Source organism: Heliangelus exortis, chromosome 8 (genome assembly GCF_036169615.1).
Source record: "Heliangelus exortis chromosome 8, bHelExo1.hap1, whole genome shotgun sequence".
Classification (NCBI taxonomy): Eukaryota; Metazoa; Chordata; class Aves; order Apodiformes; family Trochilidae; genus Heliangelus; species Heliangelus exortis.
The window spans coordinates 21,653,323-21,671,577 of record NC_092429.1 but is presented as its reverse complement, the minus strand read 5'-3'; the positions used below and the strand labels follow the sequence as shown (position 1 = coordinate 21,671,577).

General features: G+C 34.9%; 1 protein-coding gene across 2 annotated transcripts in view; it reads right to left on the bottom strand.

Annotated features, from left to right (window-relative positions):
• KIF14 (kinesin family member 14) overlaps positions 1-18,255 on the bottom strand; it is a 238,734-nt gene that overhangs the window by 200,243 nt on the left and 20,236 nt on the right. For both annotated transcript variants that reach the window (XM_071751024.1, XM_071751023.1), the window contains exons 22-30: positions 18,101-18,201; positions 16,597-16,691; positions 15,673-15,894; positions 15,359-15,543; positions 14,646-14,804; positions 14,149-14,268; positions 11,666-11,740; positions 10,938-11,076; positions 8,934-10,811 (exon numbers count right to left, since the gene is read on the bottom strand). In XM_071751024.1, coding sequence (XP_071607125.1) covers positions 10,417-10,811; positions 10,938-11,076; positions 11,666-11,740; positions 14,149-14,268; positions 14,646-14,804; positions 15,359-15,543; positions 15,673-15,894; positions 16,597-16,691; positions 18,101-18,201 — 1,491 coding nt within the window. In that variant the 3' untranslated portion in view covers positions 8,934-10,416. The remainder of the gene's footprint in view (positions 1-8,933; positions 10,812-10,937; positions 11,077-11,665; positions 11,741-14,148; positions 14,269-14,645; positions 14,805-15,358; positions 15,544-15,672; positions 15,895-16,596; positions 16,692-18,100; positions 18,202-18,255) is intronic.

Below are 18,255 nucleotides of genomic sequence, written 5' to 3'. Positions count from 1 at the left end.
AAAATTATTTCGCCAAAAAGATTTTGCCTACTAAGCTGTATGCATCAGCATTTCAGAATGGACACAGTGAACTTGCTGGGAAAATCCAAACTTAGAATCAAATGTAAGAGATAGGATATTTATTACTACTTTCCTCACCCTGTGAAAAACCTGGACACTTCTGGTCATAAAAAGAGCACTGATAAGCTGTCAGAAGAGTTTTGCTGAGCTGCCAATTTATGCAAATACTCAGCTGCTATAATCAGAAAAAGTGACTGCAAAAATATTCAACACACAAATCAACTTTGTGCATTCAGTTATATTTTCAATTCTATAGTAACAAAGGTTTTACTATTACATCTTACTGTGACTATACAGCCCAAAGAGAAATGGGAAAAGGAACTGGTGCACTGCTTTTCCTATGGAAGTGTGAAGTTCCTGTTGAAAATGCCTGGCAGATGACTAATTCCTTACAAAAGACATAGGAAATGAAGACATTTTGTGACAGAGTAACTTCTGTCAAGTAACAGACACCCTAATGCTGTGTAACTGAAAAAAATCTTAGCTAAATATATGGCTTCCACATTGAACACCTACACAAAGTAGAGAAATATTTCAGAGTCACAGAATGCCTTTGGTCTCCAAGAAACTTCCCTAGTCCACTTAAATGTCCCAGCCACAAGAACCTATTTTTAGGTGTAACTGCTTGTATGAAATATTGTTTTCAAAATACTCTAATGACTTTCAATACTGTTTACAAAAGTTTTTAGATACTGTGAACAACAAATTATTTGAACAATTTGCTCTTCCATGTTAATAATTCTTTTTCTCAGCAAACTCCAGTCATCTGAGAAACCAGGAGAAAAGGCAACCATGTTGTTTTGCACCTCTGGGTATTTGTGAAGAGCAGGTTACTGATGTCTTTACTTCTCCATGCAGAGAATGCTGTCCACACAGGACAATGTCACTTGGTTAAAGCACAGAGTACAGAATTATCTTCATTCTCTGGACACCATAGCCTACCATGCAAGGTGTCATAAATGTGCTTTATGTATTGTAGATGTCACTGAAGTCTCATGTTTTCTAGACCACTGCTGTAAACTGATTGCATGGAAGTGCAGGCTCAAGCACAGCAAGAATGGGCCATCAAACTGGCAGATTAAAAAGCAGATCTCATTGTGGTTCTAGGTGCTTTAAGAACAGCTTGGCAGGTTTATCTAGCACCAATATTAATAAGCAGAGGGAAGCAAAACTACAGGGCTCACCTACACAAAGGCTCCTAAGTTCTAGTAAGAAACCCTCCTTCAGCTAATGCTGTATAGAAGGATATTGTCTGTAGCTGCTTTGTGGTCAACTAAGTTCCTTTACAGGGTTATAACTGTATCCCTGCAAAGTGTTTACTAACTTCATAACTGAACTCTTGCAACAACTTATATATAGGCTATTCTATCAAAGTTAAAATACAGCACCTTGGCTAAGCAGGTCCTCCTGAAGTTAAGAATCTACTTCTTCAGTAAGAGCTGCTCATAAAGATACAGTCAGACCTTTCTTTGCAGATGGGAGAATGGAAACAGCTCATCTGCTTAAATACTTTGTTCCCCCCTTCGTTGAATAAGAAATATTTTGTCACCTTTGCAAAGCACTTTTTGATGTACTAGGAGAAACATTGTATATTTTCATGCAATTTCAGCTACAATAGAACAGTCTCATGATGAATCAATAGCCTCAGAAGTTTCAGAGGTAAAGCCACAGCTATTATGAGACAAGTACATTAACACTCTGAAGAAACAAACAAACAAAACAAAAAAACCAAACCAAAACAAAAAACCCACAAAGAAAACTTCTTTCAAATTAGTGTAATCAAGAAGTGTACCTAACTCCCGGCTTTCTAAAAACAAAGACCAATTAAAAAAGCAACCCTCAATTTTAAGTGCAAGACTTCCTATGCACATCAGTACTGATCTTCCTAACTTGCCCTCAAAATGTATATTTAACATTACCTATTAGTTGAAAAAAGGGTTTTAAATATATATATATTTGTAACTGTTGCTTTAATTTCACATTTACTCCTAAATTTTGTTAATCCCTTTATTCCATTACAACACCACTATAATGGACAAAGCACTCCAGAAAAAAAATCCCATGCTAGCAAGACATAGTTAATAGAGTAGTTTCTAAACCTGTGGTCTGAGGTTTTGCAAGCACAATAATTGACAAGTTGGATTGCTTCTTGCACATTTTTATGTTTTTATTGGAGGGGTGTTATTGTGAGTAAATGCAGTTTGTTCATTAAACAAGGAACCTCTCTCAAAAAAAATCCACCTCCCCACTACCTCACTATCTGATTTATAACCTCACTTTCATGAGAAGCACAGCCAAGGCTGGAGAAAGACAAGGACAGTTTATCTCCCATCTTCTTGGACATTTGGATACATCTTGAAATTATGATGTAAGGCATGCTAACACACACCAGGGATTATTTTAAACAGGGAATAAAAAAAGTTACTAAATCAATAATTTTTTAGTACTGAGCTTCTCAAAAACACTGACAAGTTTTCCTAAGAATACTTCTCTTATTAAATATAAACCTGAATAAACCTGATTTGCCAGTAGAACATATTTACAGAAAATGTACAGAATTAACCTGTTAAAAAAACAAGACTGTAAGCAATTTTTTACCTACCAGTTCCAACAGGAAACATCAAAATTTCAGACTTCCATTCCACTATGTGATTTGTTGGAGAGACAAGAAGGAATAAGGAGCCATCCGAGCCCCTCTGTAGCAAAACATCCGTTTATTTGAAAGCATTCTGGTGATTAGAAGAATGAATAATTAACAGATTTGCTTCACTTGGCCATCATGTCTCCTAGCTTTACATTTTCCATTATTAAATCTGAGCCAATCTTTTTTTCTTATTTTGCTGTTCATATGAACCTCACAGGAAAAGTTATTCCTTGATCTTGGTTATGTAGTTAGGCTCACTCTTTTGGAATTCTAGTTGTGATAGATAAAAATGGTTAATGAACTTGATTTTGCTCAAGCAAAGTTACATGGTGTGTTTGGTTGTTTTTTTTTTTTTAATAGTAACTTCAATACTCTAAAAATGCTAAAGTAGCAATGTGAAAAATAACTTTAGAATAGTTTGTATTTTTGCATATAATCAGTGTAGCTCTCATATAATTACTTAAGGGAATCATATTATTACTAAGCAAATATATAATAGAAAAACTATTCTATAAGTTATACAACCTTCCAAACATATTTTCCTATAGAAATTAATTTTTTTTATGAACACGGTAGAAGTATTAACTTTTAGGTGGTGATGATACTCCTTCCGTGCCTGGTTAGAAAATGCTGCCTTAAAGGGCTTGTAACTGGCAGACCCTTATGAAATGCTTCCATCTCGTGGCTGCAACAGGAATACTACGAACTGCAGAAAAAAAATTGTGACCTAGAATACAAACAGCTCGTACAGTCTTCTAGTAAACAGTCCTTTAATAAAAGGCTTAATATTTGACCAAACTTTTCCACCACCTTACCAGAGAAAGAAAAAAAAAAAAAATAAAATAAAAAAAAATCAACACAAATACCTCTAATAGTCTCTAATAGTCATGGGACATAGCAGCTCACCAGTGCAGGGGAACACCAGCAACTCTTGCTGCTGAAGTATTTCTGGGGTCCACAATCTAATTAATGCCATCTCTAGAGCACTCTGTACAGACCCCCCAGGCAACATGAAACTAGAGCCCTAGAGCCCTAGAAACCCTGCAGTCTCTCCGGGGCAGCTCCAGTCAGTGACCTTCTGGGACAGAACCAGCATGGTGAGCAGCGTGGGTCGGTTCCACAGCGCTACCCACTGCTGTCCGAGGTGACTTTAGAGATGCAGTTACAAACATTTTATGCAAACAATAAATAAATTGTGATATCCCCATTGTATTAGTCCATTGCCCACTGCTGTTTTGCTACATACAAACCTCACAGTGCTACCCAAAAGAACTTTGTAATAATTTTTACATTGCAGTCTGGGTTTTCTCTCCCGGTAACAAACAAAATTAGAACAATCCAGTATTAGACATCAGGATGAGTACAAAGGAACACCTTTGCATGCTTCCTTTGGGACTGTGTTGCATGCTCACAGGGCACTGTAAGCACAGTGTAAAAAGGTTACAGCAGAACTAAAAGAATTTCCTTGCAAGGTGAGAATAGAGGGGCAAAAGAGAAGAGCAACAAACCGAGTCCTACTTACCAGCTTTGCTGTCATCTACTGTTGAAGATGGCTCAGGCACACAAAAAAAGCATTAGTTTTACTCCACACTTACAGTGCTGATATAAGTCCCACATGGCCAAGCATTCTTTTAAAGAAACAATAAGGACACCTAGTTTTACAGTAGTCCAGAAATAAACTACAGGACAATTTACTTTTGAAGAAAAGTATTAAGTATATTTTAATTTACATGTTTACATTTCACATTTTACCAATTCACCTTTTTGTTGTTGTTGGTTTTGGTTTGTGGTTTTTGTTTTGTTTTGTTTTGTTTTTTGTCTTCTTGTATACATGACCATATACAGATAGTAAAGTCATGACAAACTACCAGTAGAGAGTTTCAGATTCAGTTTGGTGCTCAGAAGGTTGACTCAGGTCTTTTCCCTCACCCATCTATTTTGATCATCATCATCAAAAGTTGACATTTATTTAAATCACTACAAGTAAAATTTTAACAAATCCACAGACTTTAGGTTAAGTTGGGTTTTTTTTAAGTTTGTCTCTATGGTATATGCAACTACATGAGAAAAAAATTAAACTATTTGGGCAACAGTATATACCAATGTAAGTGAAATATCTTATTAAGCTACTAGAGCTGTGTAAAGATTAATCAAGTATTGCTTGCAGTGGGCTTAAGGAATCCAAATGAAAAACATCAAGTAGTTTCCATATAAATGAGTGTATGGGTGTGTGGGTTTTGGGTTTTTTTAATTGCAGCTGACTACCATGAGGTTTTTTTCTGATACTTTCCTTTCTTTCCCTCAGCTATTCACACAATTTTCTAACTACAGTTTACTTGAACTTCCTTTAATTAATAGAGCTATTAAAAATTAACTTAGATTGAAAGATACCTGAAATAATTTTTTTCTAAGGTGTTTGCTGTTGATGAAATGCTAGCTCAGGAGACATCTTTTTCAGTTTTGTCCTGTTTTCACTGCAACAATCAAATTATATGAATATTGATTAGATTATATACACCATCTCCTATTCTAGAACCAAATACTATAATGAATATAAACATAGCAATACACCAAGAACAAGCAAACAAAGAAGAGGGCAGGAAAAACCTCAAGATTAACTGATCTTGTTTACTGATTTTAAGTCTCTATAAAAAAAGCAGAATACAAAGAATACAACTATAACAATATTTTTTTATGTATAAAATATAAGGATTTTTTTTTAAAGTAAGCAGTCCTTCTCCCTTCTTTTTGAAAATGCATAAACAATCTCAGATCCTACTAAACTCTAGGAGGAGAATTTAAATGCTGTAATAAAATAATAACAATAATAAAGCTTTTTAAAGGAAAAATAACAACTTTACAGTAAAGTCAGAAATGTTGCAAAACATGCAAAAACAACAGGAGTCATCTCATCACAGTATATTAGACAATGAGAAGAAACAATGAGAAGAAATTTCCTGTCCAAAAGTAATAGCTTGTATTTGCAGAGGTGAATCAGATGTAGACTTTCCTCCTCTTCCTGCAGATGCCATATGACTCAATCAAAAAAAATCTAGACAGCAATGTTTCTTCATCTAGAGTATTCTTCTGAGGCAGAGAATGCTAGAAAGAGTTTACTTACCCTTAATTTCTAGCATTGGTACATGTTCTTGAAAAAGCAGAGCTAGAAAGCACTCTTTTCCTAAAATTGCATTTGCATATATCATATTTCAATAAAGACATGGTAACATTTTCTGAAGGCTTCTCAAGTAATTAAGTGTTCATATTCTGAAGATATACTTCCTCCTAGGACTGTCATCTTTACATGAAACAAAAATGTGTCTTATTCCTGATAAGGGCTAAAAATGAACATTAGTGCCTAATCACAGTTTGACCAGCACATCTTTACCAATTTCAATGAAAAAAAGCAGTGTACTTTTTTTTGCAGTAGCTCACCTTGTTTATTAATGCTAGATGATATTAAAATGTGTGATTTTATTTTTCTACCATTAAACAAATAAAACTAGAGGCTGAGTTATAAAAAGCAGTAAAGTAGCAAATCAATATTCTCAGAATCATTACATGGTTTTATTAATGTAGTACTATTTTTCAGCTAAAGCATAGAATTGAAGGAACACCTATTTCTTATATCCTTCTTTAAGACACTAGTAGAATGAAGAGAATTTATTTTAGTAGATTGTTCTTCATTACGTATTTTTTAATGAAACTAGACAACAGAAGTGTGAATAATCCAGTACTGCTCTTTATATTTAAAATCAAAACAAAGCCCCCCCAACTTTTTCTTTTGGTAGTCAATAAAATCCAGGGGTCAAGCACGTTAAGTTCTATTTACTTTTCAACTGAAATTTGACTGAAGAGAGGACATTTAAGGAAACCAAAACCAAAAAAAACCCTAAAACACAGCACCACCTTGAAAACAAACAAGACACAATCTACAGATTACATCAGTGCATTACTAAAGCCATGATAACTTCAGTAAATTATAAACCCCATTCAGAACTCCAAACATTTCTTCATAAAACTTCCCACTCCCATGTGCACGTTGTTCCTGACTATTCACTCAACATGTCTTTCAGGGACACAGAGGTCATCAAGATTTGCCAACTCCAGAGTAAACCTTTCAAACCCAAATTTGGTGCTCCCAAATTTAGCTTTTAACACTACTACAGTGCTATGATTAATCAAAACAGCAGCTATGGTTGTGACTAAGCTTCAGTCACATCTATAACAGCCCTGTACATACAGGTGGGTGTTGAATGGGCTCTACTGGTACCTATGGCTGCAGGTGGAGGAGAAGTAACCAGAAAACAGAAGCCAAAGACAGAAACTGCACATGCTGAGGGGTTCAGCACACCAAAGTCACACAGTTAAGTTAAGCCAACATAAGCCTTCACTTCAGAGCCACAATCTGGTTTTGCTCTAACCCTATAGTTATGAGTGATTTTTATGTGTGGATGGAAATGAAGGAATAAGTGAATGTACTATGTGAATCTGCTGGAACATCTTAATTCTATTAACAACATATAATTAATAAAAGGTGTTTTAATAAATACTGATTGCAATCCCACTCCCATCTCAATATCTCGAGGCATTTACAACACTAATATATATTCCAGCAAAAGCAATTAACTTTGTGACATGAAGTCAAAACTCTAATAAAATTGCACTGATCTGGTGTCTGCTTTAGCTTATGGTTTAGAAAGAACTCCAAAGGCACAATACCAAAAGATTCTCCTGTGCATTACCACCACTGGCAGAAGTGATCCAGCTCCTGACTTTACAGCCAGATCTGCAACAATGCAAAAGGTTGAAAATATCCACACCATACTGCACAGCCCTTTATCTCAGCAATATTGGAGTCTGTTGAATTTCACCACTTTGCCCAGCAGGTGATGCAAATACTGTGTTCAGCCATGTCTCTTCTGCTGCTGACCTGGGCTTAAACCCACACCTACCTCCAGCTTCCTGGAAAGACTAGTGAAATAGAGACCATTCAAACCAATCCATCCCAAAATCTTCTTGCTATGATCCCAGTGCTTTGACGTTCATAATTTAGAAAGACTTGCCTATAGTTATAAATACACCTTACAGTATATTACACCAATAGATTACTGGAGCCTCAGCTATGCTTGTTGATGTATTAATGCAATAAGTTATGAGAGCAGTAGCTCACTCTGATGATGTATGGTCACCATATACATCGTAAAAACAAAGCACTTTAATGATCTATAACTGTTACAAGGGCACCAAGCTGATGAAAACACGAGTAGAAGGAACTTCTGTTAGCATATTCCTTTAGAATGTGAATGCAATATTAACAGTGTGAATGAGAGACTGATTAATTGACTGATAAATACATAGTTAGTTGGCATGGAGGGAAAAAGACAAACCAAAAAACCAAGCAAGAACCAGGAAGCTATTGGCAACCTTCTCACTCTAAACTTGATCTGATTAAATGTGTCCATGTGATACCTCAGTTAAAACTCTATCAGGAACCCATTTGTTTTCAGGGTCTCTCTCCTGTGTTTCAGAAAGCCTAAAACACAAAATCAGTTTGAGCTCCAAGTCTGTGAAGAACCTGTCTTTCAGCCTTAGAAAGAAGAGCAGCCAAAAAAAATTCTCACAACACACTGAACTGCAAAACACAAGATGTTTTCTGAGCAAAGCTTCTCATTAAGCACAAGAACAAAAGCAAATATGATGTGTACTGTTAAATGTCTTATTACAAGAGAGAAATTTAAGTCTTTTTTTGTTTTGTTTCACTTGAGCTACAGAAAATACTTCTGAATAAAACTTTTTTTAAACTACACTATTCCAGCAAGGAAGCACCACTCTTGGTAACAAAGAAAGGTCTCAAAAACCTTTGTGTACAGAAGGAACTGACAAGGAATTTACTCATTAAGCTGTAGAAATTGTTCATCAGTTACGTGATCTAGTTTTACTTTTTACAATGCTTACACTTACATGATTCAGAAGAACCATTTATATTTTACAAAATAGTCAAAAATAGTCAAACACAAAATAATACAGAAGTAAAAATACACTAAGTTTCTCTTCACTTTCAAACCATAAAAATATGAACAATGGAATATATTTGTTGAGCAGACCTTGAGCAGACCTGTAAAGGCCTAGGAAAGTAATTAAGCAACATCACAACTCATGTGAGAAGCAAATTATTAGCTAAAATATTTTTTAATATATTTTTGATAGGAGGATGGCACTGCAAGACATTTTTTGCAACATATTAAGGTATGGTCTTAAGAAAAACATATGTTGAGTTACTGGTTCCACATAATTACTTTCCCCCATTTTCTCCAGATCAGAAAAGCACAAAATCCAGGAATAGCAGATTCAATTATAACTACAGCATGGAAGTTTCCAAATTAAAAGCAAGATTGACTCTCTTTACTGTATTCTTTTTACAGAAAATAGTTCTAAGAACCTAACACATTCTCAAATACTGAAATTCTTAACATGATGACTATCTTCCCTCAGAAGGAAAGATGATAGTTATAATTACTTGAGCTTGGAATCTTTGATGTATAGGAAAAACCTTAGGTTTTTAGTTTATTAATTTCCCAGCACTGTTTACAATAAAATGTGCTAGGTTCAGGTTTCCTAGAACCCAGTATTAAAGATTAAAAATTCAAATTAATTTTCTTCCTTGCTACTAATTTTCACTGACTTCAGCCAGCAGAATAATGGTACGAGGTTAAATAATGACTACAGGAAAAAGCATAAGGAAGGAATTGATTGGTGAAGTTCTTTACAACCTCATGGGATGACTTACATATTATTTAGAAAGAGCTATGCTTCTAATCCACTATGAAAAGTACTGAAAGTGAGTTGAGTAATCAAAGGATAATTTGCTAGCTCACAACAATACTCAACATGAACTTACTTCAGCTTGTGTTGAAGAGCACCATCATTGGTGTTCTTGCCATGATTTTTCAGTGGACTACAGAACCACAAAAAAAAGCATCCATCAAATAAGGTTGTGAAGTACTTTTACCATCTTTCATAGTTTTACCCTAAAGAAATGAATAAAAAGGTATTAATGACTGAGTTTGAATGACACTAAGATTTAAAAATGAAAGCCATAAAAATCCACTTCAAAAGTATTACTAGATCATAATGCAGCAGAAGTTAAGCAACAATGTTAACAAATAAACTGGTAACACCTATCATCTACTTAGACACTTTCAGGTATCTATGACAGGAGGGTAGTCATCTTATCTAGCTGTATGCTGTGTAAATGTTACAAATGCCCTTCAAAGGAATCTCCTTCCACTGTTATACAAGAGTCCTAAGTCAAAGGCTTAAGATAAAGAGATGTGAATGCCCCACCAGCCATTCACAGTGTTTCCTAGTTATTCTCCAACAGTTTTTAGTTTCTCCATTCATGCTATCTCCAATAGATTTTTCTACTTACTGTTTTAAATTATTTCTAATAAGCTTAGGTAATAATATACTTTTATTAAAACAAAAGGCAATAAACTTTAAAATAAACTTTTAAATATAAAGTTTAAAGTTAACAGCTCCTTAAGAAATTATGTTTTTCCATGTTAAATTTGGGTTGTTTATCCTGATAGAATCATGTCACTTGCTTTCATACCACTTAGTAATAATATGAGCAATAAATTTTAGCTTTTTGTGATATGTTGCATTTTTTCATGTAAAGGTAGAGTTTCCCTGCATTTCCTGATAACATTTTATACCCACTGTATCCTACTAGGTGAAAGCTCTGCAGTAAATGGAGGTAGTGACTCTAGTTTGTGTGTGTGTTCTGGAACCTCATTCTGTTTCCAAACAAATTCAGCTTCACTTGTTTCAACATGTTCTCCTCGAGTCTCAGTAGTTTCATTACTAAGAATTTGAGCTTTCAATGCCAGCTGTCCTTGTTCAAGTTCAAAGTTTGTAATAAGGGAATCAACCAGAGAGTCCAGTTCATCCAAGTTCATAAAAGGCTTGACTATTTTCTGGGTACATTTTCTGCTTGCTGAAGTAGAAGACAAGGCAAAGAAACTGTAATAGTTGTTAAAATATCCAGCTATGACACAAATCTTCTCTGCAAAGCTCCTGAGAGGGCTTGTGTTTCTGTACGACTCTACAAAAAACAAAAGAAGAATCAAACACAGCATAGACCAAGCAGCCCTCCTCCCTGTCACTCCCTTTACAGGTCTCCTGTAGTCCACAGGTTACTATCAGGACACACAATAACCCAGATAGATACCTTGTAATGTACAGGAAACAATTTGATAGACTTCAGTGAGGCACTGCTCCAGTTCCATGTATTTTGTAGCAATGTTGGTGATTTTCTTTATTTCCTGATACAGAGATTCTTCTTCTAGTAATTGAGATTCTATTTCTTTCTGTATTGATAAAGAGCAATTTAAACTGAATCAAATACATGACACTATATTAACTATTAAATGTGCCTATTATGGATGGAGCCAGTGCTGAAACATAAGATGAAAGGTGGCTCCAAAACAAGTGCAGATTGTTGACAGGAGAAAAAAAGTGCCAATGGAACTGTAAAATCCAGAAAAGGTTTGACTCCCAGAACAAAGATTAAATAATCTACCCTGGCTTTTATTTCAAAATACAAAAAAAAAGGGCCTACTTCTGCAGTAGTTATAACACAATTACACTAGCATTACTGGACTTGAGGCTTTCAGCTTAAAACAGGTGGGTAGACTGTTCATGATGAACACAAAAAGAAGGCATATAAGTACCTCCAGAAATACTTTAAGAAATAAATGAAATCAAATAGTCTTGAATGGAAATGCAGTAGCCAGAGAAGCTGGTATTTCAATCACAAGAATGTCACTGAGACATGAAGTGTTATCATATACTTGTAAATATATAGAAAATAGTTTCAATTCCTCTAGTTTGTTAAATGCATTCTTTACATTTAAACCCCAGACATGAAGCACACACTTAGTGAGACATTTTTCTTACCTTTCTGCAATGAGAGATGTTGGTTTCAAGAAACCTGGCTAAAGCCACAACATTATCCTTCATTCGATTTCGAATCTACAAAGAAACTTTATTGTATTGTACACTTGATTCAACACAAAGTCAAAAGTACATTAATATTTTACAAGGATAAGAATAAGCACAAGCATACTAATGAGAAAAATACTTAAAACAAGAAGTAACATTTTCTGCAACATAACATGTTTTTCAAATAAAATGTTAACTGTTAGAAAATATTGCTAATTACATCTGCACAGTTTTAAATAATCCCCTAATACGAGAAAAATCAGTTGAGCAAATTTAAGTATTCACTAAAGAAAGGCTGTCCTGTAATTTTTGTATCACTGTCATTTCTAAGTGGCAGAGGTAATCTCTTTTCTCCCTGACTTCACATTAGTTTCACCAGCAATGGGCATAAAGGAATCTTGCAGATACACAGGCATATGCTGCAAGTAAACAGCATTATCTGGAAAGCAGATTGCTCAATTCCTTTTGCTGGAAAAATGTAGCATTTTGGGAGCTAAGCAAACAAAGTGGAACATAAAAGGTTTTGGGCAGCTTCACTATTATTTGTAGGACTAAGAATGACAACAATGAAAACCAGAGCAGAAAGAAATTTTTGCTTTCCTTGAGACCAATTTGGACCTTTTATCCCAGATCACATATAGATTTTTGAGTAGTTACAAATACTTCAGAAATAATTCTTTTATATATCCCAACTCGTTAAAGAGAATTTCTTACTGGCCACAGTTCTGCAAGTTTTTCAACTTTGAGGAAATCTACAAAAATAAAAACACATAAGGCAGAAGAGAGGATTGCTCAAACACAGGTAAACTGTCACCTTTTTCCTTGCATGCTGTCTGTACAACACATTTATTCAGAGAAAAAGTGGCAGAAAAAGGCTATATATCCCAAAAATGAAAGGAAGTACATACACATCTAGTACCTTATAAAACATTTGAATATTTCAAAAAGTATTTCCTTGGAATTCATAGAATCATGGATTCAGGCTTTATGTCAAAAAGGCTCACTTAGCAAGAAAGTGGCATATTTTTAAGGGGTATTCTAGCTGCCTACTAGAATTCTCCTACAGTCACAGAAATACTTTTAACAGTGCTTATTCCTTATAATTTATTCCCTGCTTTGCATAACTCCCTATAGTATCACCTTCCTCACTATTTGTCACCTAAGCAAAGTTAAAGCACAGAACAGCAGGCTGTAGCTTAAAAATAACCCCTCCAGGCAAAACAAACCCAAACAACCCACTACTGACTTCAGCATGTAATGAGATCTGTTCTGTTTCAAGTGTCAAAATACACTAGACATAAATCTATGTTTGTTTCATGAAAGAGCAACTCCTCCCCAGTAGAATGCTGGCTTCAGCATATTGAAAAAAAAAAAAAAACAACCAAACTCATTCAATTTGATAAAATATAACAGCTGAACAGCTATCTGGGGCAGAGGAGAGGAAGTACCAACATGTCTGTTTATTATGAGACAGGAGGAATATATCCTCTGAAAATTACAAGAATAACTAAATTGAGGTCTTATTATGGGAGAGAAAAGCTTCCCATTTATGCAATTCCTTTTCATATTACAATAAATTTTGAAGGTGACAGAAACAACTCAATAATACAACATAAATAATTTCCTGTACCTTTCCTAAAATGTAATAAACAAGTTGCTTGAATTAAAATACTACTGCTGCCCATCAACTTGGAAACTATTTGAAGGTCAGCTGTGATTTCTGTGAATTACATGAAATCAAGGATATTTCTGACTTCTGTGTTATTAAACAGTGACTTCAGTCAAATAATTTCCCTCTAAAGAGCCCAACTTATTAAAGTTCTTCAGCATGCCTCAAGAATTAAGCACATGAGACTACCTCTTGAAAGATAACACTGAACTACTTTCCAGTATTCAGATAGCATGCTGCTTGGGACTAGGATGCACGACAAAATGAAGCCTTCAAACTTTCTGATAATCTTCCTGACAACAGCAGTGAGTGTAGCAGCAGAGAAGATGATTGCTACTATCAATATAAAATAAAAATCAACTTCCAGGATCATATTACAATAATTTTACAAAACAAACTTTACAGGACTATACAGAATAAAAGGTCAGCATGCTCCTTTACACCAATTTTCATGCTGACATTTCACATTTCTCTTTCATGGCTACAGTGTGAAAATTTACAGACAATGTCCTCCAATTCACAGAAAATCGTTCTAAATAAAATACACCTCAACATTCAGTCTACATATGGATGAAAGGTGAAACACCATTAAAAAAATTCTGTAAGATTATAGTAAATATTCCCACTTGCCACCCATCTCAAACCCATGTTACTAATCATACATGTGTTCCTCCAATAATCCTTCTAGACAGAGCTGCTGAAAAATAAAAGGACAAGTTCAAGTGCCTCCAAGATGTAGTCTAAGTTTTTAATCTTATTTCCATCTCACCTCATTTTGTGGATATTGTTTCACAAGTTCTTTCTGTACCATTCTTGCTCTTTCTTGCACAGTATTAATGAGAAACTCCAGTCCTGAGCGTACTCCATCATAAATGGCAAGAACAAAGTCCTTTAAAACAAAGGTAAAAAAAAAAATTATTTGTAGTACTTAATCAGACATATTCTGAAATATGTATTAAATTACAGTGAAACAGGTAGACTTGTACACTGTCAGTGCAGACTCAATCTTAAAAGTGTGGTGCTTTTCTTCATAGGTGGAAGTTAAAGATTTGAAGTGCTTATTGTTAAGGAAAAAACAATATCAAACAATTGCAAGGGTAATAAGACACATCCATTTTCACCATGAAAACTAAGTATTCAATGAACTCTGAACATAATCAGTCCAGTTGATCAAATTGTTATATGTAATATCTTGCTTCTGAGCAGTTACTGAAAATAAATGTGATGTCAACATTAAAATCACTGTTTCTATAAACATGTTTTCACCTGTCGACCACTTGCAGGTGTATTGTTCTCTTCAGAAAAGGAAATAGCAGTTCTTGTGACTACTGCCAAGTGTCCTATGTATTTCATTGTTAACTTTACTGTTTGGTTTACTTTGCTCCATGCTTCTGTTACCATCGAGGATATATCTGAAGAACATCCCTGAAAATAGAAGCATTTCATACAATGAAACCAGAAAGTACCTTTGGTCAAAAAGCACACATTTTCTACAATGCAAGAGTTTCTAGCACACAATGGAGTGTTGAATTTTCAGCTTTACATCTTCCTACTTCAGGTGGCTTATACACCACAGCTAAAAGCCCATACGGTGCTGTCACCGAGAACAGTATCACTATACTTACACAGCTAAAAAAAAAAATTACTCTTCACAAGGCTGGAGCATGAAGAGAAAAATATTTACTGGCTGCTGGTTTATACATTTATAACCAGTTACATTTGATAATCTAGCCTAGCATTTTCTTTTGTAACTGCATGTTTTAGCTTCCCCTTTTTCAAATCTGTGCAAACCTTTCTCTGAAGTAGCATACAGAAGTACCAGTTCAGCCAGGAAAAATGCACCCTTTGCTGTTCTTCCATGGGTGCATCCATTTGTCATTGCATAAATTGTACATTTAAGTTTCTTCAACAAGTCTGTAGAAAATGTTGCTAATGCATATAACTTCTACATAGAGATGGAATTCTTCAATATACTTCACCTGCAATAGTAATTGTAAATAACTTCCCAAGTTCTTCACTTCCTGCATTATTTCTTCATCAATTTTAACAGATCCAGGGTACTTCTGAACATTGTTAAGCCAGAGCTTGGTTAAAACTACAAGTTGGTCAAAAGCAGACATAATTCGGATGCTGTAGGACTGAGCAGCATGATCAACAGAGAAAACTACAAGAGAAAGAGATCTATCAGAAGGTCTCCCTTGCAAATTAAAGTAGGAATGTTAGATCTTATAATAGGCAAACATATGAATATTTGGACATAGAGACAACTGTAATGCTTAAACTTGAGACTTACAGTTTTCTTGACATTCTTCATCTTGCTGTTCATATGCTTTTGAAATGGCAGAAACTCCAGAGAAAATTACAAACAAGTTAGTTAGGAGACTATCTGCCATGCTCTTTCCTCCTTCATGATTCCTTTCCAGCAGATCCAAAGCTGAACTTAGAGATTCTTTGCAAATTCCAGGAAGAAACGAATCAGAAGAGCTTGGGCGTATGCTGGACTGACCCTGTAAGCCTGGATGATGTAAAAGCAAAGCATACTTTCAAGAAACTCTTCACAGGAATGAGCATTCACCATGTATTTAAGACTAGCTTACATTGCTTTCTCAGCAAGGGTCAACTGCTCAAAATAGCAAGTCAGAAAAAATGTGTATACACATTTATATCTATATCTTTTCAAGATTCAATTAATACAATTAAAAATTTCATAGTGAAATTCTTTAACAGGAATCCATCTTTTTCAACAATCAAACCCACAGAGACAGAAAATAATGAAATCCAGCCAATCGAAAATAAATGAATGGATAAAACAGTTAGAAGACTGAAGTATCTAGTATTTCAGGAAAAAAAATTTATAAAAACTGACAACAAGCTTGGAAGAACTTCAGCAGTTGAACGAATAACAACAACTCAAACTTTTCAAATTAGCAAATCAAGATTCAGCCTCTGACAATTTGTTACATGAACTAATTTCTTTCTCCAGTTAACCTTCATGGAATGCATTTATAAAATTTATAAATAAGGGCCAAGTGTTGTTCAAGAAGTTTCTACCCTAAGAAAACAAAACTGAATACACCAAAAAAACCCACCTCTACTGTTAACAGCTTGACATCAAACTAGAATATATCAACAGACATTTTTCACCTTGTTTTCCAACCCACCCTTTATTTTAAACAAGTATTAATTTACAGTTTCAGTAAGAGATGTAAGTAACTACCTGATATACAGGAAGTCTGTATATTCTGAATCGGTTGCAATTTTATCTCGGATAAACATCCAGAAATTCTCTTGTTCTTAATGAAACTTCTACTTCTAGGAAAGGATGATAAAGTAAAAACATGGAAAAAACTTTAAGAAAGGAACATCTCTCCCCACAGTCACTGAAAGGTCAATGAATATTAACAGACATCAGGCAAACAAAACAAACATCTACTTTTAATTAGAAGAACACAAAACCTAAACCAGAGTGAAAGCAAGACAATACAGCTCATAGGATGAATTCTACTTACTTTCCTCAGGCTTTTGCTGCTATAGCAGGATATTAATTTCATATTTCCATTTTTAAACTGCTGGATTACTACAGGATTATTATTGTTTACAGCTTGAAACAAAACACATTTCTATCCTACCTACTGGAACCATAGAAGGCAGATATGTTGGCTTTTTTTATAAATAAACTCTTACTCTATTTCAGTCTTTTCAGATACTTTTGTTTACTTGGGATAGTCAGAAATGCCTCCAAAATTTAAACTCAGAAAAACTGACCTGTTTTCCAGCCAGTAATACCAGTAGTCATATTGGCTGCTACCCACCAGCAAAGCTATAAAGAATCTGTTAACATTTTCATCGTAAGCTACAACCTGCAGAAGTTTCATGAAACAGGTAGGGACCTTAGAGGGAAGGGACCTTAGAGGGAAGGGACCTTAGAGGGAAGGGACCTTAGAGGGAAGGGACCTTAGAGATCACCTACTTCTACCTCCCTGCCATAGGCAGGGACATGTCTCAACTAGACAAGTTGCTCAAAACCTCATCCAACCTGGCTCTGAACTCCTTCAGGAAGGAGGCATCCACAGCTTCTTTGGAGAACCTATTCCAGAGTCTCATCACCTCTGTACTGAAGAACTTTTTCCTAAGATCTGGTCTAAACCTCTTCTCCTTCAGTTTAAAACCATTTCCCCTTTTCCTATCACAATTTACTGCTTAAAACCAATGCATTCATATCATAGAATTGTGAAGGATACATTTAAAACTACACATTTCATTTTGCACAGTTGATACCTACCTGCAGGGTTTAGAAAGCCTTATACATGTTTTGGCAATTAGAAACAGCTTTTAACTACCTCCAACTAGTTGTCATTAGTCATACATAAAACCTTTTGGCACCAATCACACACACATTGCATATATGCTATGCCTGACCTCAGAAACATTGCTGTTAATCTACTGCTTCTGTAGGTATGCACTTTTTATTAGCAACATGTTGAAAACATTGCATAAGTAAAGCTAGTAAAGCATAATAAAGGAACATAATTAAACTTTCCCCTCCTCACAAACATATGTGTAACTTTTAATTTTTAATCTTGACCCTATAGTAAGGTAAAAGAAGAATTAATAAATAAAAGACTATGTTAGTGGCACAGAAGCACATTCAGATAATTACACAAACTATATTTTTAAGCTTTGAATTAAGCATAGATGTAGGAGCTACAAATAAGTATCACCTTCTTCTGGAAAGACAAGAAACTGAGGCATCTGAAAGGTCAGGTTCCCATTCATCAGCAGGGTCATAAAACACATCAGCAGCTTTATTTCTATCATTACTCTGAAAAAAACAAAAAAAGAAAATGCAGGGGAGGAGTAGAGGTGAACAGATACA